A 23597-nucleotide genomic window follows, 5' to 3' on the forward strand; every position below is an offset into this window, starting at 1 on the left:
AAAGTCAAGTTTCCTTACACAAAATAATACTTTTAGCTCTTTTGTCATTTTTATACAGTCAATAAAGCAGCAACAGGAAAGATAAATGTTGACAAGAGCTAAGTTGCTCCTTACACTTTTAGATTGCCAAATCTAATAACTTCAAATTGCACATAAAGTGACCCTCACATATAAAATTACTCATGTGTGATTACTATTAAGTGTTAAATTGAGATGCAAAGCAGTACTTCATCATCTTTCATCATCAATTCTGTTTCTTTCATTGACCCTAGATTTCAGAGACTGCTTGGAGGAAAGCAGCACGTAGGACAAAGGGCCATACCAAAACAGAATAAAACAATTCAAAAAGAAGTGAGATAAACAGCTGGGTGTTCGTGGCAAAATGATGGGTTAGCCTCACCTCAGTGTACCTTTCATATCTATGCAAGAGTAGGTTAAAAATCTATTGACTTGAGAGGAAAATCTATTGACTTGAGCCAATCCATGTAATGAATGACGGTGTTGTAAAAAGGAGAATGGGAAGGGTATTTCAGGTTAATTTGCCTATTTGAATGGCACAAAAGATGCCATTACTTATCAAAAGTGCCTATCACTTTTAGCTTCTTTGAAGCTCAGAATTGTTTAGTTCTGGATCACAGCTTTTATTAAGTTGAAGGACCATGAATATGTACAGTGCTACAATGATAATCATACCTTTATATCACTTTTACTCTCATATCACATACCTACTGTAGGCTGGCTATAAAAATAAATGAATTTTCTTTTTTTCCCCAACCATTCACACAGTCACATTTTCGTGAAACATCATGTCGTGCTGGTCATGAAAACCAAATATTAAAAATACAGCCCACAGTCACAGGGCATTCCAAGCCTGTTTAAAAATCAATTGCCAATTTGCTTTTAAAATAACACACCACTTAACTCTATATCACGCTAAAGCAATAATTTATTACACTTTAAAGAGATTCTTAGTTTCATGGCCATATAAGTTAATCATTATATTTGGAAGAAATTTGCACATAGTTGCTAGCAAAATTAATTTAATTCACACTGTGAATCTCGGTGATCTGAGACACTTTTACTCTTAGAAAAAACATTCACTACAAAAATTAAGCAGCTCTGCTGTAACTGCTGATTTCACTTTGGCTCTATAAAGATGTAATATCTAGACTCCAGTTAATCGCTTATTTGAGTAACTTATGCTAGTTAGAAATACCAGCACTGAAATCACTTGGTATAAGCACTTCCATCTAAAACAGTGCAGTGCTCCTTCCCCCAGTACAGTCTTGAATAAAACTGCACTAAGTATAGCCTGGTGGATTACCCATATGGAGAAGCCATACAGATTCTAGCTCTGGGGACATGAATTGATTGCTTAGTCCCAGTACCACAGGGTTAGGTGAAATGCTATCACAGTAATTTATCATTAAGAGATATGGTGACGGCTTAGATTAAGAAGATTTGTCTGTCTCTTCTAATTAAGGTTAGGCCCTTAAGAAGCTTTACTATCTCTTGAAGGCACAGAGACTAAAATTAGGACTCTGGTTCTGTTTAAAATGTCACTAGGTTGGTCCATAATGCCAGAGTGACTGCAGCAAGGGATCATTCTTCTAGTGTTGTGATTCCTTGTTTGGAAGCTAGTGAGCCAGGGCAAGACTCTAGAAAGCAAAGCCTAAGCAGTCTATTAATCAGCAACAAGTTGGTCCTGCAGAACACTGTATTGCTCTTGCAGTGACTCCTTGGAGACTGCATAATAAATGGTAAGCTGACAAAAAAATCAGCAGTAAACTCTACTGAGGCAGAGAGCAAAGGGTAGCAGTAAGTGGGCTGTGTACCGAGGGGGAAGAAATGTTTGGGGGAAGATCTGTTTTCAGGCTGTGAGTGAAATCATTTCATGGTGGCACTTTCAAACCTATACTTAACAGTAACATCCTAGGCTCTAGTGTCCTCACTTGGTGGCCTCCAGACAATGTCAAAGAAATAGATGGACCGCTACCAATTTTTCTCATTAGGCCCCTAAATGTACAGCACACAAAAAGCCTACACAACTCACTGTTACAGGATAGTAACAGCAAAAGTATAAATTAATTACAAAAACTTTTAGCAAATTTTAAGCATGGATAAGGTTTTCCTTCCAGATGTGTAGACCTAGAGCAGCTCTGCCTAGATTGGTACACTACAGAAATGTAAAACTGGTGACATGGGAAAATCAGACCCATTTATGAAGAACAAAACCTTCTTCTACAATATTTAGTAGGGTAAATCAGTCTAAGGAAAAGAAGCCTTAAGTCACAAGGCAGTTTCTAGTTGCCCAGAATTAGAAAAATGTTCTTCCAATGGGTAAGACATTAAATTATGATTCACTGCAGGATGCCTTCCTCTAAATGATCTGATGCTGCATTGCAACTGGCACAAAACAGGGAGAGTGTGTGGACCAACATTTTTCTGCAGCATTCCAGGTCTCAACAGGACAGTGTTCTGGGCGCCACTGAACTGCTATCAGCAGCATGCAGAGGGAATTACCTTTTAATTTGGTTCACTGAAACAAAGCCAGTTTTTATGTACACTGGTATGGATGAACTGCAAGTTCAAAGTCTTAAGTATCTGACCAAGAAAATCCCTCATCAATGAATTCAGTAAGAGCCTACAAGCTTTTACTGATCAACCTGCTGAATAAAGAACAGAACACAATTGCTCTGTTGGACTGTGTTTATAAATCCTTTATATTATATTGCATCTCTTTTGCTTTGCCATGCTTTTTCTCTCAGATTATCCCAGTTGTGTATTTATAGAGAAGAGCATCCAATTAAGCAGCAAAATCAATGCCCTTCTTTTCAGATAAGCATTCACAAACTCTGAACAGCATGTATTTATAAAGGATCTCCTGAGTAAATACAATTTGCCCCATACAATGTTGTAAATGGTTTTAATTGAGTAAAAAGGCTGAAAAAGATGACAGGAGGTCACTTAGTTCAGTCTCCTTTATTTACTCTTACTTAAATTAAGACATGGATAAACTATTCCTGCCTTTTGGCAACAAAGAAACAGGGTGGTTCACAAAGGATTTCTTATTATGAGAGAAGGGTACAGCTGTAATCAGTATGGCTTGCTGTGAGCAGTCTACTCCAGCACATCCAAATCTGCTTTCTACTGCAGCAGCCATGAGCAGTTCCTGTGTGACACTGGCCGAGGTCCTGTGGGCAAAAGGAAGCCCTTTGGAAGAAGAAGATATATGGGCACTCTTGTACCTTGCCACAGTGCAGCTTCTGGAAGACCTTCACAAAGGTGAGGTGAAAAAGTGTCTTACTATTAGAAATGCCTTCCAGACTATTTTGGGGTTTTGAGGATTGGTTTGTGGGGTTGTTTTTTTGGTTTTGTGTTTGGTTGGTTCGTTGGTTGGTTGGTTTGATTTGGCTTGTTTGCTTGTTTGAGACAAAAAGCACTAGCAGGAGTAATAGCATACTTCTAGTAACAATGAGAAGACTTTCAGTGCTGCTGGGTTTGCATGCAAACTTCTGTGCCAACATGCAGGCCTTCACACAGTTATTTTTTTTTCCTAAATTACACAGCAATTAATTAATCTAAGTAGAACTATAGATGGTGGAACAGGACAAAGGTGCCCTTCCTAACATCTGAATAACATACACACACAGAAAGGGCAGTGCCAGCTAGGATCACACCCTGCAAGTACTGAGAGAGAGAGAGGAGGACAGGCAAGTTCACATGGCTCCTCAGTCAGCCAGTAAGAGACTTTTAGACAAGTGATGTGTAACTTCTGCTGTAGCTGGAGGGATGAACACTTATTAACAACCAAGTTTTAATGGACTGAACCACTCTAACAGGCTGACTGTATGATCAGTTCTCCATTATCTAGAGTAATCTAGCCAGACAATACAGGCACTAGGAACATGCAAAGGACTGCAGCATGGAGATACCTACCTGGATAAATTCAGCTCAGGTCCATCACTGCTTAACTCTGTGTCAGACACTAAGCTGACCCTATGCTCTCCTGATCTCATTTCAAAAAGAAGTCTGCTGAATTGAGATAATCAGTATGTGTTCCCTGTGCTGCACTTGATAAATTTATGGTATTATGATCAGAAGATGAAAACAAGAAGTCAGGATGCAGAACCAAGCTGGTTTATAGGTCAGGTGCGAGGCTGCTCAATCACGTCTTTAGAGCTCAAGTCCAGAAGTGATGCCAAGTTTGACTCACTCTGAAGCTGAATCCCCAGTGCTCCAGTTTCTTGGAGGGCAGCAAAGGTGAACAGTCCCTGCACAGCGTCAGCCCAGTTAACTCAGGCAGAGCTCTGGCTCCACTTCTCCTAAGTGCAGCTATACTCTGCAACTTCTGGAGTCAGCCTCTTCTGAGGGCTAGTACTGCCGCATCTGTGTGGCACTGTGCTTGGTATGATGAATCCTGCTAGACCTGGTGTTGGCCAGTACCAACTTGCTATAGCAATATTTCAGTGTGTTTGGGCACTGTGGTTAGGCAGGTAAGCTGACTGGTGGGCTGGCCAACATTACAGAAGGCCAGGTAATCTTCATTAAGACTAAAGTACAAGCTGGCTGTTTCTAAAACAAACACATTTCCCAGCATGTGCTGGTTGCATTTGAATACAATACTACAGAAATGGAGAAGGAACAAAGAAAAAAAACTAGCTGATGATTTTAAGACCTTCCTAGCTTAACGTTTTTATCCTTTGTTCCTTTTTTCACAGTGTAAAGATCACCATGCACAAGAATTAAGTTGCCATTTTAAATATGTAACTTTTTAATTGCAAAAATACCAAAACATTTACTGCATGTTTTCAAAATCTTCTCCTATGAAGATCTGAATAGTCCCTATTCTCACTGGCTAGACTGAAGAGACTGGACCAATATAGCTAACTATAAAAAAATTATTCAATTACCTATATTTCCAGGAACAGTCTATCTAAATATTGCCATAGTTAATGCAGCTTTTCCTCTTTCTAAGTAAGCAGGTTGATCTTAGACCTTTTATCATGCGTTTTTAATGAATAGTTTAACCAAATCACTTGGATTCAGTTAACATATCCATGCAAGTGCAGAGTGTTTGCAGAAGACTGCACATCATCCTGCTTCCTTCTGCTTCAGACCAGCGGGACTGTGGTCACTGCAGTGGTTATTTTTAAGGAGAACTCAGCACTTTACAAGAAGGAACCAGTCCATTGCTGAGACACCTTCACATAGATTTTTTAGGGAGCAGCAAGGGACAGGGAGCTCAGAGCCAAGCCTGGTTACAGGGGTGGCAGGGCAGGGGCCATCCCATCCCACAGCCCCCACGTAGGGTGGGCAGGGCAGGCCTGGCGGTGTCCCCTGAGAATGCAGACCAACACACAGCTCAGTGGTGACAAGGCAGGTCTATAAAATATGACAAGATCTTAACCAGAATCTGTGCATGGGATGTGATCCTGCCTTTCCTTAGGCTTCAGAAATCCACGAAAGTCAATACTGTTTTTATGTGTGAAATTCTGAGACAGAAATTAAACCTTTAGTCATCACTAAAATCCAGATCACAAAATCAGCCAGGCATAAAAGAACACGGCTCCACTGACTTCTCAGTATATCTCCAGGAAGCCCCAGTGACGGATTTTGCTATGGGGCTGAGGCCCCAGCGACATGACTTTCTGAGCTCACTGAATTCTGCAAGAACTCCACTATCTTTAACGTTTTTCAGACCCTGCCATCTGTGTGCTTTGTCCATGGTCAGTACTACTGTCTGCTGAAGGAAATTTGTCCTTCCAAAACAATGCATCTCAGACAGAAGCTATCCCTTTCAGCGCACCAGAATTACTTCACAGGCAGAACAAAAACCAGCGCATCGGACTACCAAAGGTGAGGTATATTATAAAATAAATCTTGAGAGTACCTTTTAAAGAAAAGGCTGGGGCTTTACTGAAGCATACCAGGAATCTACTGTCAAAATCCATTTCTAATTACATTAAACAAATCAGGCTACAGTTAGAAAGACTTACATATAAAGACTTGAAAAAGGATTTCCTTTTCTGTTTTGACAGATGTTGGTGTATTCCCTAGGAATGACCCTCTACTGGTCAGCAGACTATCGGGTTCCTCCAAACCAGGCCAGTAACACAGACATTTTTGTTTTCTTGTATTCTGTCTCATCTTGGTAGGTTTACAGATCGAGAGGCATAACATGAAGTCTCAGTAAGAGGGGGCTTCTTGTTTTGGACTACTAAGAAGAACATGGCTAATTGGAATGCTTGTGTCAAGGTCTAGACCTCACCAAAAATAGAGGTTCATCCAAATCAGGAATTCAGTTAGGCCTCTCATCTTTCCTTTCCTCTTTGAAAAGCAGAATTGTTCCTATTAAGATTAATTTTACTTTTCTTTTAAGAGTAAAGATTAGTTATTCAAAGACCATAATAAGAAATTTCCTGACAAGACAGGCAGGGCTAGAAGAAAAGCATCATGTCTGCATGATTCTGGTACTCTGCTTTTTCAAAGAATGGGATGATGGAATACAAGCTAAAGAACTTTGCCCTTATTTCTGGACAAATTCTACCTGCATCTCTGCTCATTGAAACTTTGCATCTCTTGCTGCCCACAATCCTTTCAAAGATTTGTAGCACACATTTTGCTTAATTTCTATATCCATGCTTTGATTACATGCTTTTGACTTGGAAAAATGCTAGCTTTTAGTGTGTATACATGATATAAGCGAAAAGACTCTATAAACCAAATAACTCCTTAAAATTTAAGCATCTGGTCTCTATGGTAACAGCTTTGGCTGGAATAACTCCTCAACTTTTTGAAGCTAATACTACCACATGTCTAGCTTGCATGAATCTTTAAGATGCACAGTCTAATTAGCAAAGCCATGGAACAGACTTTGCTGCCGGCTGTCACCAAGAAGCACCTATGCAGACTGATGATCCTCCTTGTACATGCCTGTTCCCTTCAAGGCTATCCCATATCCCATTAGAGGCTCCATTTAGTGCTGTTTTGCTGCCTGTCCAGAATCGTCCCAAAGCCTAAAGGAAGTCAGTGCCCATTTCTCACCCAGGGTGAAAGGCTTACAGAAGTTCCCAGTCCCAGTTTAGACAGGGCTTCAGACCCCTGTGCGATGCCATTTAACTGTGCCTCCATGTCGAATCAGTCCCTCCAGCTGAGTGACCAACTACACAGTCTCTTGCTGACGCTATGTGAAGATCTGCCACATAAAAGACTTTCTCCTGAATCAATTCTGGAAGCGTGTGAGGCACATCAGAAGGAATCTTCTTCCTTACCAGTAAATTTCTACGTAAAGAAAATGGTCCAGTTTGTGGTGGGAAGTGTCAGTGAGGTAGGTACTACTCTCATACCTAAACATCTCCTTTTCTATGTATACTTGTATGAGTTAAAGAAGTGAGATTTGGCTGTACGCTTCTATGCAGGAAATTGAGTGGGTCTGTGTACTAGCAAATGAGGCGATGAAACCATCCCTCACACCACTCTTACACTCCTGGGAAATGATACAAATCCACCTTTTGCACTTGCAGTATCTTCTTTCCTTAGGTTAATAAATGAAACAACAATAATCTTTACAGAGACTTCATGTCAGCCAAATGAATAGACTTAGCACAAGAGAAAAGATTTTCTCATTGCCACTGCGGCTTCAGACTTTCTTTGTGAAATTCTGAGGAATCACATGCACATCACATTGAGAATTTCATTCATCTTCCCTAGGTGGAGCTGAACATTTACAGTACAATCCAGCCAGACCATCTGAAGCCTTTAATAAGTGAGCACCTGTGTCTTTTTCAAGATCTGAAGTATCAACAAACAATTTTTGTTGACAAGCTGGATGAAACTGAAAGGAAACAGCTTGCAAATATTTTTTTTTCTGTTTTCAACCAGTATTCATTAACATTCTGAGGTGACCTTTCCCTTGTGCTCTCTGTTACTCTGTTCCCCGCTGAGGCAGAACACGTCCCTTCCTAAACACAGCTAGCACGGAAGTGTGGGACCATCAAAAGTCAGTCCTGCTTTGCAAAGGCTGCCTGAGAAGATGAAGCTGCTTACATCACACAAATCAGCAGCCTCTGACAAGCAGAGGGCAAGGATCGCTTCAGTACGAGGGGACAAAGTCCACTTATCACCTGACATTGACTTGCCTTGCCGTTGTCTTCTAGGTAGAACGAGTAGCTGCCGAAGACAGCACAGCCTCTCAGCTTAACAGAAGTCATGTCATAAGGAGAAGACTACATGAAAAAATCCCGGACGCTTCACCACCGTCCTCCCAGATGAATCTTCACCGAGGTAAAGTAAAACTTCTGATCTGAACTGCGCAATAAGGGCACACACAGCCTTTTCTGAGTCTTCCCCAAGCTAGGTGAATTGTTTAATTTCATGTTGTAATGATTATATGTTCTGTTGAATAAGATATTTATTGCTTTACATATAAATGACTTCATAATGGAAAGACTCTGAGGCAAGTCAGCAAGATTTCTGCTCCTTATTTCCTCAAAGGACAATAATCTGAAGTATGTGAAGCAATGATAACAAATCAGCTTGCACATGTTTGACTCTTAAAGCCGTTTGCATAAGAACTGTGCATATAGAACAAAACTGCTTTCAGCACTGCTGTTATACTCTGTACACTCCAGTGGATTTTCAAAGATAAAGAGTGGGGTTCTGTGAAGTGGCCATTGAAGACTATATATTCACCCTTCCCATTTGATTACTCAAGCAACGATTTGTTGTTTCTTTTTGACATTTAGTTCCATTTCTGTATTCAAAATATGTTTTACAAATGTGCACATGGATTGCTGTAGTGATTTCAAGACACAAGGCCAAATCCTGCTTACTGTATAAATAAACCCGCATACACTGATTTCACATTTCATTTGATTAAAATCAAGGTTTTGTCAACCCTCAGAGTAATTCTCTAACTGTAAATAAATATGGACTTCAGGTCCAGATAAATTCTTCTTTTCTAGATCTCTAGATTGTGTTGTTCATTTCAACTCATTTCTCTGGGGTTTGGGTAAGGGATGGGTTGGACTTTGGCTCAAGTTAGGTAGACTTTTTTTTGGAGGCTCAGCATTAGGCATATGAACAATCCAATCCCTGTTCAGCAAATCAAATGTATGTTCCACTAACTTTATCTAGAATTACACACTTGCTTAAATATTTTTGGAACTTTTCTATGACGTATTGGTCATAAAAAAAGGAGATTCTTCTGAAAACACACAAAGCACCCCTCAAATCATAGTGGCTTAGTCACTGATTCAGAAGCAGAGTTTATAGGTTCACACTTGCATAAGCAGGTGAAAACTCTACTGCTGCCAAAAGGGTTGGTCCCATCTTCAACTGCCTATTAACCTCAAATTCCTGCCATTCCCCTTCTACTGTGACTGTTTCAGTAATTGTGTATTTGTGGTGAGATCTGTTTGCTAAAGTTGGGTCACGTCTTACATTTGCTTAAGGGTTTGAATGAATTGGTATATCAGTTGCATTGAGAATATGCGAGCCACACATTTCAAGTCAGCATAACATCTTTACCCTTGCCTTGCCTTACCTTGCCTTGCCTTGCCTTTCCCTAAAAATGACTATTTTCAGAGTAGTCATATGTACTTCCTCATTATGTAGGATTACCCCTTAATGGAATTTCTGCAGACGACTCTGGAAGTGAGTAGTGCCTGGGCACTAGCCCACAGAAAAAGTAGTTTATAGCTGAAGGTTTTGGGCCTCCAAATATAAGGAAGGAGAACGTCTTTCTAGGCTATCAGCACTTTGCAACCTTTCAGTTAAGCATGCAGCATACAATTAATATATTCGATTTGTTTTATTTGGAATGGTCGAGGAGAACTATGAGAACTATTTTGGGACAGAATAAAATTATGGAAGGCCAGAGGTAGAAGAATGAAGTTACCAAGCTCCCTTCAGTTCTTAAGGAACCAAAGTCAGGATTAGAAGACAGACAGACATGAGCTATATGAAAGTTAGTTGAGCCAAATGTTATTTAAGCTATCACACAGATACAATGATTTATAATTAAAGCCTGTGATTCATCATATTTTCTTTCTGTTTCCAGACAATGGGTCCAGATTAATGAATTATAGCCAGTCAGCAGAAGATTACAGACAACTGTCTGTGGACTACAGTGACTCTAACAGTATTTCAGAAAGTACATCTTTGATACTGTCTAACCGAGGACACAGGAAAGGTAAGATTTTCCTGAAAGATTATGGTTATAAATTATGTAATCTGCTTTTTTTGTTCCCTGAAATGTGAACTACCCGTGCACAGCCAGGTGATAGGTACTCCCATGCACTCGTGGTTACGTGACTAGGGAGGTACATTTGACCAAGCTGCAGAGAGAGATCTTTTATGCTGGCTTCCTTTTTCCCTGTGCCCTACTGTGAGGCCTACCAGGCAGCACCATCGTATATTTCTTCATGCCCCCTTTGCCAGATGAAGCTGTTCAGCAGATCACAGAACCTGACAGCATGTTTCTGCCACATGGTGTCCTGAAACAGATGAGAAGCCATGCAGCTACCCCACATATACAGCAATGTCAAGATGGCAGCACCAAAATCAGCTGAATCTGTGAACAATACCTGACACTAATGGTGGGGATTAATGTTTCTTCGAGCACATTTAGAAACAAAGGGACTAATGCTGAAATCTAAAGAAAAAGAAAAAGAAAGAAAGAAAGAAAGAAAGAAAGAAAGAAAGAAAGAAAGAAAGAAAGAAAGAAAGAAAGAAAGAAAGAAAGAAAGAAAGAAAGAAAGAAAAAAAGAAAGAAAGAAAGAAAGAAAGAAAGAAAGAAAGAAAGAAAGAAACCACTCCTTGTTTTGTTTTCATTTTGTCCTAAAGCCATTGTGTATTTCCTGCTCTGTGTGTTTTCATCATGCTAAGTGCCAGGTTGCTACGCTGCACTTTTCCTGCCTTACTTTGCCTGGAGATATCAGGATTGGAACTTTAGCTCCATTTTCAATCTTTTTGTGGCAGGAACAGCATGAATGAAGCTGCTAGGCAAAGGATCCATTCAGTGAAGACACTGTGGTAGACATCAGTCAGGATCCTTCCCAAATGGCTTAAATCACAGTGTAGGGAGAAACTCTAACACAAGGAAAGGTATTCAGCAGGAAGGGGAGGACTCCTGTGCATGTGTACCTTCATATTTAAATTGGAATCTGAGCTGGGGATGCCTAGACAGGATGTTTACACTGCCCAAAAGCAAAAAGCTCCTGTTACCCAAATGTCCTCAACATCTCCTAAAAGCAAGCTTATCATGCCAGCTCCTCATTCTCAATTCCTGCCCATTGCTATTCTCCCATTCCATGTCCCATCTCCTTTTGACCTTTTTTCCCATCCTAGGGTCCATTCTGAGCTTCCAGACCTGGAGCTGAAAGCTTGCTTCCTTAATCTGTAGTTTACTTCCTCCCTCTATGAGCCTCCATGAGAAACAAAGTCCTTTCTCCTGCTGTGGCAGGGATTCAGATGTGCTCTGTAAGCGCATGTGTTCCTTTTATCCCAGAAATTTCTTCCCTTAGGCAATAAACCTAACATCCACCACATCAGTTATCTGCAACAAGGTATGCACACCAAGTGGTTAGTTCAGTGATGCCATAAATAACAGATAACTGCTGAGTTTTGCTTGCTTTTTCTCACTAGGGAGCATTAATTTTGGTTTCTGATATCCAGGTGCTGATTATCATGAAATCCGTAGGATCACATTACCCACTGTCTTTCAAATTTGACAGGTTTAAAATATACTAGGCAAAAAGGAAAGGCATAGAGTATGATCTCAAAGGACTAATTTCCTTAGGAAACATGGCAAAAAAAATAAATGGGTGCATACTGCTTCATCAAAAGTCTGCCAAGAGATATTTCACAGAGAAAAAGAGAATATATCATGGGAAAAAAAAAAGAGAGAGAGAGAAAAACACACACACACAAAAACAAACAAACAAACAAAAAAGCACACCACATGTAGAGTAGCCTCTCACCCCTCAGTCCTAAGGATGAGTAAGGTGGGGGTACTCATACAGCTGTTGTTGATATTGTCTTCCTGTGGAAGGTGCCACTTTGTTGAAGCTCCAGCATTACAATCAATATTGCAGCAATAAAGACCTGTAAGATTCTGCAGCTGCTCCTTATGTAACTCACATGTGTCAGCCACACACCAAGTGGCACATAGAGAAGGCAGACTTGGAAGACTGTTTTGAAAGTCCAGCTGTTGGTACTCAATATGTTATAAGACAAAACTCTAAAAATACAGGAATAAAAACAGAATGTGAGAGCTTGTTTGCCACAGATGTTCTTGCATGAGATAATGTATAAGAAAAATGCATTTTTCCCCTAAAAGAAACATTATCTTACAGCAGAGCACCATTATCAAGAGAGATCACTATCTCTATCCAAATTGGACTTTAGAAGCTCACTTTATATATAACAAATTAATCATCTACAAGATCAGCTTCTTTGAGGGCCACATGTTAACCCTAAACAGCAGGAATGTGTTGGATTTGTGATCAAAGCATGGCAGTCTGGCCACTGGAACCAGCCAACTTGCCCCACTGCCATAACAGCTGAGACTGTTACTAAGAGGAATTTTATGCACTTGTCCAAATATATATATGCAAACGTGAAAACTACAGTGTGAGCAGAAAATTTTGTAGATCCTTCTCATGAAAAAGCATGTAGCTTCAGAACACAGGACTGTATCTTAGTTTTTGTAACTAGATTGAAGTATTTGGTTTATCTCACATCTCACATTATGTCACTACAATCTGCAGCCTGAAAAATCATGTTTATGCATATTTTAGCAATGTGATTAGATTTTGTCGGTTTTTACTTGCAATTGGTGGTTGGTACACTGGAATTTAATACCATGTTTTTGTGTTGGAATTCCAAGTGAGTTCTCATGCTGCAGTTCATGAATATTTTATCTGGAAGAACAGCTGACTTATCATAGCCCAACTTATTACCTCTATTATTCTGTGTATGTAATAGTTTGATAAGCAATTCTTTAAATCAGATCAATGAAATGATCCAAGTGGAGACAAATTTAACATTACCACTCTTCTTTGGAGGATTTAAAACAACTTTGATTTAAAAAAAAATGTTCATAGAACTACCACTTGTATAACCATTTCTGGACCTACCTCTAAATTTCAGTTTTCATATATTTGGACATAGCAATGCTGATCCTTTCTCTAGCAGCAGAGCTGACTGAAGGTGAAATTTTTTTTTGTCTCCAAACTGAAATTTTATTTGACTCCAAAACTATCCTATCCCCACCAGATATCTGTGATGTAAAAACATTCACAATATACTTACTGTAGGAAATAACCAGTGGAATATTTACAAATAGTTTTAATTTTAGTGTTTTTATATCCTGCTCTGATTAAACCAGATAAGTTTCATGGTTTATTTCCCCTGATTTTATACCTGGAAACAGAACAAGGAATAATAAGGATAATTGCTGAAGAGCAAAAACTGTTTCACAAGTTACCCACAAACACATGGAAATAACTGACACTCTATGTACTCAGCTATTTTCCAAATGACATTCATATGGACGGTTACAAGAAGAAGTAATAACAACTACAGAACTGGAAATACTGCTGGTGTAGTATTCACTTAGCCTCATCAAACGGTCATTTATAATGCCCAAGCAAGGACACGAGGGGAAGTGGCCAGTCTGAATTTCCTCCTTGTTCTAATTGTCCCACGAGTGCTACTACAATTGCTTCAACTGTGAAATTTCCTTCATTCATTCCAGGGAGAGTTACACAGACACACAGGTCATGGGACCCCACCCTTAGTGAATCAAGGACACAAAGCAGCTACAAGCTCTTCATAAACAGGTAATCGAAACTCCTATTCTGAAATGATAGAGGCTGTTTTATTACCAAATGAAGTAGAGAGCTAGTGTGGCAACATCATTACTGGAAAATGCCTGGATTAGCATCTGAACCTGCTACGATACTAAATACTGTTTATGTAGAATTAAAGTGCACCTAGACTGAGTTGTCTCTGAGCAAAACTGTCCAAATGCTTTACTGAAATGCAGCTTGGGCCCTGAATGATCCATACAAAACAAGCACACTGAAGTTTTCCACCTTCCCTCTTCACTGCTGTGTCCTGCCAGATGTTACTGGCCTCTCAGAACAGCTGGCACAGCTACTACACAGCTGCCCTACTGTGTTTCAGTCCAACTCAGCATGGAAAGGAGAAACCTGACACAATTTCCACAGATGAGCAGTGATAAGAAGGTATGAACAGTCACTGCTTTCACTAGCAAGGCATTTTGTGAAGTCCTATTTGCCCACATTCAGATTCGGGGTCGGTGTCTTGCCTTGCTCTCACATTGGCAGAGGCCTGATGTGTTCTGGAGTGGTTATGATAGACCATGTATGTACATGACCCATAGTTTTCAGTAGAATATTTGCTTTTCCGTCTCAGTTCTTAGATGGATTTGCCTTATTTGTCTGAATCGTCCCCAGCCCTGCACGAGCACTTTACTGAAGAGTTACAGGTAACCCAGGGACACAAGAAGTAAAGACCTCTGCTCTGTCTTGAGGATTAGCCTCATTTCAGCCTTGGAAATATAACAATAGCCTTGTTATTGGCAAGCTTAACATAGCTTGCCTTAACACAGGCAAATTCAGCTGAGAACTGTACAACTGATTCTACCCTCTTTTCAAAGCCAGCTAAATACCACTGCTGTTAAACAAGAGTTTTCTAGACTAGGTGTTAGCATAGTGCAGCTGCAATCATGACTTGCCAAATGAAGTAGTGATGCAGGTGCTGTTAGCCTCTAGGCATCACAAAGACCAGAATCCCATAGTTAAGCACCATGTAATCCCTACAGACATCCCATTTAAATTGAGTTCTTGACCCAGTTAAGCAGGAGTTTCTTCTTTTAACCATGACACGAGTAATTCAGGCCCACAGGAAATGCTCCATCTAGATCAATTCCCAATTAAATGTATCCCAAATAAACAAATTGAACTTCCTGATAAACCAGCCACGATAATCTGATCTATGTGAGATAACCCACTATACCTCTAAACCTGCAGTAAGAAAGAACTGCAGCAGGTTGCAGGGTAGTAGCAGCTTTTGTGAAGAAAAAACTGTTTAGCTACGCACACACTTATGTATGTTTGTATACAGACATCTATATATGCATCACACACCTGGCAATGGTATCAGTAACAGCAGGTTTATTTACTGAGTCTTTTTGGAGCAACTGTCATGCCTCTGACTACCAACCTGGGTGTCAGCTTGACATCCTTGAGATAAAATTGTGCTGCCAAGAAAACGTTCCCCTCCTCTGATGAAAGATGAACTCTCTTCTCCAAATTTCCAGCTAGCTGTTTCCCATAAAACTTCAGAGACTGTAAGCCCCACTTTTAGCTGTAAGGATCTGCAATTGAATTTCTACCAAGGTCACCACTCTATTTTAAGTACTAGGACAACAGTGGAGTTGAAGTAATTAGTTTGAAAACCACCAGCTTCCCACAAAGGAGGCCAGACAGCACAAGACTTAGTGATGGGTTTACTACCTGTAAAGCTTACTCATATCATCATGCTCAGTTCTGTAAGCAGCCCAATTGACATAATTTACATCTCTTAGTTCTAGAGTTAAGCTTGCAAGTGTATGCAGGGCTATGGCCTTTACACAAAGAAGCCTCAGCTGCCAAGTGTGGCACCTTGCAGGAAGAGTAACAGGAAGTGTTTGCCACAGGGAAAGAAGTCTTCTTAATATATCTCTTGGGTTTTGAGCTAATAGCATTTTTATACCCACAAAAATCACTTCAGGTCCTTTTTAGTCATATTTTGTAGTCAAATGTTGATCTTTCCAAGGCTGCATAGATTGAAACAATAATACCTACATATCTTTATAGGCTGAGGAATACAAACTACTCTGGTCACTTTGTTAAAAAGCTTTTGAAACTCTCTGAACAGTTCTCTGAAGCAACTCCACAACATGCACAACAAAAGGATAAAATTCCCATTCCGGAAAAATTCTGAATAATGTAACAATAAATGTTATGGTTTTCTGAAGCTTTTTTATTTGTTTGTTTCAGAAAATAATAAATGAGAAATTGATTTCATCCTGTAGATTTCTCAGAAAGGCATGGGGCTAAATGCTTCTGCCTGCTGGCTTCATCAGACCTAAGCCAGCTAGATCTGGCTCGCCAAATGAAAAAAAGAAAAAAAAAAAAAAAGAAAAAAGGAATGTTACTGAATTAAAGCATAATTTTGATTTATTTATAAAGGGCATCAGTAATATTACCTCTGCTAATTTCTTTTTCTGTAAAGATAAAACCATGTAACAGCTTGTAACTGACATTGTCCTGGATTTCATAAGATTTTGCCAGTCAATGTACCTTAAGTTCTTTCTCCTCAGTCTGTGTAGTTTTGTTGTATGCTGGATATCTTGCTTACTATGACATCTCCTTTGAAGGTCTGTCAGTGCTGTAGAAGAAATCCCTGGTGGAGCTCACAAGAACAGCAGGCACAATCTGCTGAGTTTAGGTTCCACCTTCTCCGTGTCTACAAAGGATTACACAGCAGCTGCTGCGTCACAGAAATGTTTGTTCCAAAGGAAGGAAAAGGTGACTAATGAAAAATGTATACACTGATCTGAAAATATAAATATCGCTAAAGAGAAACCTCTCATCCAATTGTCATTTGCTTATGATTTGCATATTAACTACTGCGTCACCTCATTAGATGAGTCTCCTAAACTGAGAGTGCAAATTAGCGTGATCCACTTGTGGTAACTCAGAACTGAAGACATTGAAAGGTCTCGTACATAAAGACTAAGCACAAGCTTAGAAATGAACCCTCTCTGACCTACATGTGTGATTTCTGCAAGCATCAAACACCATATGGAGTGTTTTCATCAACCACCTTGACAGGAGCTTCAGCACAGCAAAAAAAAGATTTTTAGAGAGCTCAAAAGGACTCAGATGTGTTCTACAGGGTATGCTTGGAAAGAAAGCACAGGCTAACAGTGAGTGTGCCAAACATATAGTTCACCTAAGGGCCTACTTCTGTTTGCTGTCTGGTTATAGGGCATTTTTGTGATTTTATTCTCTGTTAAATGGGAAGAAAAATGCTTCTTTGGCTCTGGCTTGGGTAAGCTTACAGTTGATTCACTTTAGTTCCAGTCTGTGCCACAAAGTTTTATTGTCATACTCATCCATACATTTATATTTTCTACTTTCTCTGACAAGAAAGCCTACTCCTTTTAGGCTAAGTGACTGCTCTCATAATGATGAGAAAAATTAAAAAACGAAGTAAAGGTCTTCATGAGTGCATGCATTCCTCTCCCCAACTCCCTCCCTCATAATCAGGCTGATGTAACCCAGAAGATATGTCTGAAAACAGCGTAGAGTCGAGTCATTCAAAAAAATGAAAGTCATACACAATACAAACATAAGTATTGATACAGAAGATACACAAGGAGCACTTAGAATGCAGGCTCTGGTCTGGAACAGGCTAAAATTATGAAGTTATTGTAAAAGAGACATATGGTCTAAAGGACTTTTACATATTGGGTTTTTTTCAGGTTCATCTATGCTTTCAGATCCTTGAAGCAGAAAAAAATGACTAAATGTCTGCAAGTGGTAAAATGTGAATCCTTCCACTCTCCATGATGTAGTTCTTTGACCCATTTAGATCTTTCTTCTTTTTTTTTTTTTAATAGAAAATTTATGGTTTGTTTCATAATACAAGTATTGTCTTGTCAAGAGACAATGCAGTTTTCTACCATGAATACAGAGGGACTGTCAGTAAGAAGTTAAAGTCACAATGGTCAGATTATATGGGGGTGTAAAGGTTTGCAGAGGGAAGGGCTATGGCCTTTGAGCCTTTTTATCATTCCCTGTTTTTATTACATACAAAATATCTGATTTGTTGTACTCTGTCCTGCAACTGTCAGAGCCTGGTGTTTAAATTATTACTGCTCAAAATAGTAAGTTCTTTGTATTGTGTCCTCCTGACATTTCTAGCTCATGCTTCTTTGAGAAGGTCTAGCTAAGATAGCCTTAAATCATTTTGTATTCACTGACATTTAGCAACTCTTTTACTTGACAAAATACCAGCAACTGGCCACAAAATCAGTGTTCATCATGTTGGTGAATTTAAAAATGTTTCCTCTCCTTAATGTCTACACCTAATAATTGGCTGATGCCTTGAGGCTGATGCCTTGCAACCTGAAAAGGAAGCCAGTGTAGTTTAGCATTTAGACCCCAGGATGCTTCTCTGTTCACAGCTCTGTCACTGATTCACTGTGGTATACCCAGGTGGGGGAGCTGCACAATGTGCACATCAAACTATCTCTCGGCTGGGCAGCTATACATTATACAGTGTAGAACCAAAGCCAGCAAGTAACGGTGAAAGGCATACTAGGTCTTCTCCAAAATATCAGGGAAGCTGTGAAATATCAACACTTCTAAAAGCAAATCAGTGGTATTCCCTTAAATGGTTCTTAAAACTTGTCAAACTGTTTGTGCTGAAAGTTACAAAAAATTTAAGCTTGAAAAGGATCATTCTGTGCATTTGTTGAAGTCACAATGCAAAAGCAAAAGTCACAAAGCAAAAGAATGCAAGTTCTGCTAATAAGAAATATATTACATGGAACAAAGCAGCTCTGCATTTTAGACTGGTTCCCCATAGCAGTTAGGCTTATGAAATCCCAGTGGTGTGTATGTTTCTGCGTACATGTCTGTGACTGCCAGAGTAACTCTGGAATCAAATGTTTTTTTCAGCCACATTTGACACAGGAAACAAGAAGAAACTATGTTTCTGTGAATGTCATGAAAATAGGTGCTTTGCAAAGGAAATGGATCTTGGTTAACCGCCTATACAGAAGAAAAGACTTCACCATGAGCTCACCCCTAATTAGACCCGAAAGAGCCCACACAGGAGAGTCCCCAAAGAGAAGTCTTTAATTAGCATTTGCACCTTATTAGATAATGAAGTCAGTTAGCTACAGCACACAGATCAACAGAACTGGGTTCCATTGGTACCAGTGTTAGGGATCTTTGTTACATTAAGGAGACATTTACTAAATTTCTAAATTGCCTCCTTACAGTTTTCAGGTCCAGAATTTATTATTCTGTCTAGTGAACCACCAGTGACCTTACAGCTGCCTGGATCAATTGTGGTAAGTATGAACATTAAGAATTTAGAACTAATCGAGTCACCTTTGAGTTGGGGCTTTTTCTAAGTTGCATCTGAGTCCCAGCCCAGTACTGTTGTCATGTCCTCTCCCCAAACCAAGTTAGAGTTCCTGCAGACGTACTGGGACTTGGAAGGAGGCCATTTAATTCTCAGTGCAACACAGATATCTCTGTTGCTGAGACTGTTGCGAAAATAGCTGAATTCATCTTTCTCAGCTAAGAAGGCTAATTTTAGTGCAAGACTTTTGAGACTAAAAGTATACAGCAAATAAGGAATGTGACATCCAGTGCCAATATACTGGACTTCTCCAGTTTGCAGGCACACCCTTTATCTTTCATTAAGATAAGGTAAAAGGCTGATAGCATACAGCAGTAAATACTAGGGTAAAAAAGTATCTGGAATTACCCTCAAATCTAGAATAGCCCTGGTGACTGTAGAATCTGTGTATGATCAGCTGTTTTGTGAGGATTCCCTGTTTGGTTGTTTTTTTCCCTTTTGTTGTTATTTTGATCTGGATTTGGTTGTTTGTTTTTTTGTTTTGTTTTGTTTTTTAATTGGATACATTTGGGATATTGTTTAATGTCAAAGAAGGCAGGGAGGATGCGTTGTGACCAATTCCATCAAATCGTGTAGTGACAGGAGACTAGTAAAAAAGTACAAAAGTGCAGTGGATCTTGTATTGCTTGTACTTGGCACTCATTCTTCACTCTTTGTTACATGTTCTTAGACTAAAAAAGGAAAATCCTATTTGTCCCAAAGGGATCTCAATGTGATTCTACTCAACGGGCAGTGCCTTGAGGTGCAATGTGACATCAAGTCCAAGGCAAGAGATGTTTTCAATACTGTGGTAGCATACGCAAACTTGGTGGAACATTTCTACTTCGGCTTGGCTTACCTGAAAGGTACTGAGACACAGCTAACTATGGTACCAGTTCTCTCCTGACAGTGCCTTTGTAGTCCCTTCTTTAATGAATTGCAGCAAAATCCTTTAAGATCCTCAGACGAAAGCAGATCCAAAGCTTAAGTAAATTAAGGAATGTTGGTTTAAACTGTACTGCACTGATGTAAAGCATGTCTACCCCAGGACTGTGCATCAGCACAGCCATACAGATACTGGCTGGTATTCCCATGCAGAAAAGGCCCTGGCCCAGCCTTGCACTGGAACGATGCTGAGCCACGTTCCCCCAGCAGAATTCCAGGAAGCACTGTACTGCCTAAGGCTGACTGTCACTGCTCCTAGGTGTACGTTGGGGTACAGGCTCAGGTATTTCACATATAAAATCCACATCTTCCTAGCCCACTTATGCTGGGAAACACTGCTGAGGTACTAGGAAGAAGAATACATTGTATGAAGGGCACAGGGATTACAACGGGGCACAGAACCTAAATACCGAGCAAGATGCAAGTCCCATAAATTCTTGAACGATTCCAAAGATACCACGCCAATCCAGCATCTAACAGTTGTAATCCCAAATTACATATTAAATGTTATCCTAACTTCTCTGACAAAGCAGCAATAAGGTAACCATGACACAGAGAAGTAGATCTCGACTGACATCCATGATCCTTTTTCTTTTTTTTTTTTTTTAATTGCTAGTGATGCACTGAACAATCTGCACTGAGCAGAATTTTGGGCTACTGAAGCTATTTTGGGCTCCAGACTTACCACAGAACCCCAAATTCTCATTTCAGGTAAAGAGTTTTTCTTTTTGGATGACGATACCAAGCTCTACAAAGTGGCTCCAGAAGGCTGGAATGACCAACCCAAGAAGAAAACCTCCATCATTAACTTCACCCTCTTTTTGAGGATAAAATTCTTTGTCAGCCACTTTAATATCATCCAGTAAGTGCATGGTTCTGCTGACTGCTGGTAAAACAGTAGCATTTAGGCTGAGTGTTCAAAGCTCATTCTGTGTTCGTATTCCCTTCTGTGTTCCAGGCACGGCTTGACAAGACATCAGTTTTACCTGCAGCTTCGTAAAGATATTTTGGAGGAGCGATTATATTGCAGTGATGAGACTGCCCTGAAACTCGGCGCTTTGGCCTTACAGGCAGAGCTTGGCAATTATGCTTCTGAGGTGTGGATAAATAGTACAATATTTCTCAGAGGTTTCTGTCAACAGCTTTTACAGCTTTTGCTTGTCACATACTTAAAAGATGAAATGTGAATAGCATGTAATTTCAGCTAAGCCCTTCAGTAATCACATTTCAGATTTAGTTTAAATAATTACAAAATTTGTCTGATTAAGCAATGGTAGTGAGCCAGATGAATTTGGCAGGAAAGATGGCAGAATGATGAAAGACTCTTGGTCCTTCGTAATTAGCAACATAGCCAAGAAACTCCAGAAAATCTGTAGAAAATTTCCAGCATGGGCACAGCTTGGATGTACAGAGGGGCTTAAAGAGATTAGAAAGCAAGGAAGAGAAAAATAAATAAACACTCCAGATTTCACAGAGATTTTGTGTGTAGGCTCAGATCCACAAGCTGCAAAGACAGGAAAGTTGCTGATCGAATATCTGAACTAGTTCTTGTAGTTTCAAAGCATACAGAAAATATCCATTTAAGTTCTCTGCCATATCTTCAGTTATATAAATCGGTGTAGCTCTGTTAATTAACTCTGAGTGGTCTGATCCATCTGGTCTGATCCAGCTTTGCACTGGTTCTTGCTGATGCAGCTGTGGCTGTCAGCTCTAAGTGCATGACTGCAGCATGCCCATAGGCTCACCTCTGCACGGTGCAGTGTGTGCTTTGAGCACCTTGCTGAGCACAGGTGCAGGAGGCACAGCTGTCAGGATGTTATCTGCTGTTCCCTATCTCCTTATAGGAAATGGCAGCAGGATGACTTCAGTGTATGGGTCACTGAAAATGGAAATGCACCAAATAAGAAAAGTGAAGACAGAACAAAAGGCTCCTCTCTCTTTGTCTTTTCATTTTTTCCCCCCAAAGGTACATGGAAAGAGCTATTTTCGTGTTGAAGACTACATTCCAGCAAGCCGAATAGAGAAAATGACCCTGGCCTATGTACAGCGAGAGCTTGCTAAACTACACCGTATGAATCGCTCCCTATTTGAGGACGAAGCTGAACTAGAATTTTTGAAGGTAACTTGCCACACGCCAAACAGTATTTATCTGTTTAGTTTATGGTAGCAAATCCTTTTCTATTTACCATTGTCAATCATTTCCTTCTTGTCTGATACTGAGGATTTGAGATGTGGTGAACAAATCTGAATATTCAAAACAAAACTCACATTTTCATTCTGACGTAGATACTGTCACCATAAATAAAGGCTTCTTTCATTGACAGTTTATAAAGGGTTAATGTACATTTCAGAATATTTTCAACATCCTAAGGGTTGATGCAGGTTTCCAGCATGTTATGACCATGTCGTCTGGGTTTTACGTGATTATAAATACAGCTATTGACTGTATTACAGATGACTGTAAAGCATGGGAATAAGCACTTCCTTGCCTTCTGGAACTACAGCAGATGTTCAGACATTTTCTAAAGCAGTGAATGGCTGTTTAAAAGTATCTATGAGCCCTGGAAGTGAGGAAGGAGTTAGATGAAGTATTTTCTCACATGACTATTTCTCTAGGGTGTTAGGATGATGTGGGATTTAATTTTTTTCTTAATGTCCCCTTCTCTTCAAACTTCTCTGCTTTCCATCAAATGAAAAATATCAGGAATTAGATAATGAATAAATAACAGCCATTTTGCTGCAGTGCCTTATGCTTTTATTTATAGCATCATTTTAGTTCAGTTGCTGTTCAATTATGTTAGTTTATCATCTAATACTGTCAGTGGAATTGAAGAAATAGATTGAAGCTTAGCCTTAATGACAGTCCCATCATGCGTGGCAAATCCAGTGAAGAAAAGCAGCTTTGTTAGTATCTGTTTCAATGAATAAGTCTGTAGAAGGAGCCAACACATCATACACATTGAGAAAGATAGCCCCCATGGCAAGAACAAGCAAATTCCAAATATAAAAGGGATTAAAAATTAAAACAAAGATTCAGCTAGTGATTATGGACGCCCCAATTTTCAAGCCCTGAACATTTGTGCTCTGGATTCTTTCTGAAAAATAGATCTTTTTAAAGTGTTTTATTTTGGCTACTGAAAAATTCTATTCATGGTTGAAAAGATACTTGGAAATTCTACATGAGCTTCCCAGAAAAAAGTGTATGACAATAAACTCACATTGATCTACACATTACAAAAGAGGCCAGAAAGTCATCCTCACATGCTGTAGTTCTGTAAAGGGTCTCAGTCCCATTTTAACATTATGTGGCCAAGTGTAGGAGGTAGAAAGACAAGCAACAACATCTAGAAGTGCTGTGTGTGGTTCCTCAGAGTGTCCTCTGCACACTGACCAGAAGCTGGCTCCTCAGTCCCTTGAAGTATAATCCTACTTAACTT

At 39.7% G+C, this 23597-nt stretch overlaps 1 protein-coding gene and 1 long non-coding RNA gene across 6 annotated transcripts in view; one reads left to right on the plus strand and one right to left on the minus strand.

Moving 5' to 3' along the window:
- LOC125183399 (uncharacterized) overlaps window positions 1–23597 on the minus strand; it is a 145118-nt gene that overhangs the window by 12937 nt on the left and 108584 nt on the right. The gene's annotated exons all lie outside the window — the stretch shown is intronic.
- Window positions 1–23597, plus strand: part of FRMPD2 (FERM and PDZ domain containing 2) — a 73505-nt gene that overhangs the window by 6836 nt on the left and 43072 nt on the right. For 2 of the 5 annotated variants that reach the window (XM_067000969.1, XM_067000968.1), the window contains exons 1-10: window positions 7034–7330; window positions 8160–8286; window positions 10064–10195; window positions 13763–13847; window positions 16454–16604; window positions 19091–19162; window positions 19907–20081; window positions 20872–21022; window positions 21119–21257; window positions 22127–22279. In XM_067000969.1, the coding sequence (XP_066857070.1) occupies window positions 7112–7330; window positions 8160–8286; window positions 10064–10195; window positions 13763–13847; window positions 16454–16604; window positions 19091–19162; window positions 19907–20081; window positions 20872–21022; window positions 21119–21257; window positions 22127–22279 (1404 nt within the window). In that variant the 5' untranslated portion in view covers window positions 7034–7111. Of the gene's footprint in view, window positions 1–3156; window positions 3286–5701; window positions 5860–6041; window positions 6108–7033; window positions 7331–8159; window positions 8287–10063; window positions 10196–13762; window positions 13848–16453; window positions 16605–19090; window positions 19163–19906; window positions 20082–20871; window positions 21023–21118; window positions 21258–22126; window positions 22280–23597 lie in introns of those variants that run through there. The other 3 variants (XM_013198841.3, XR_010832987.1, XM_067000970.1) reach the window with 3 other exon arrangements.

The sequence above is a fragment of the Anser cygnoides genome, chromosome 7, assembly GCF_040182565.1.
Source record: "Anser cygnoides isolate HZ-2024a breed goose chromosome 7, Taihu_goose_T2T_genome, whole genome shotgun sequence".
In the NCBI taxonomy this organism is placed as follows: Eukaryota; Metazoa; Chordata; class Aves; order Anseriformes; family Anatidae; genus Anser; species Anser cygnoides.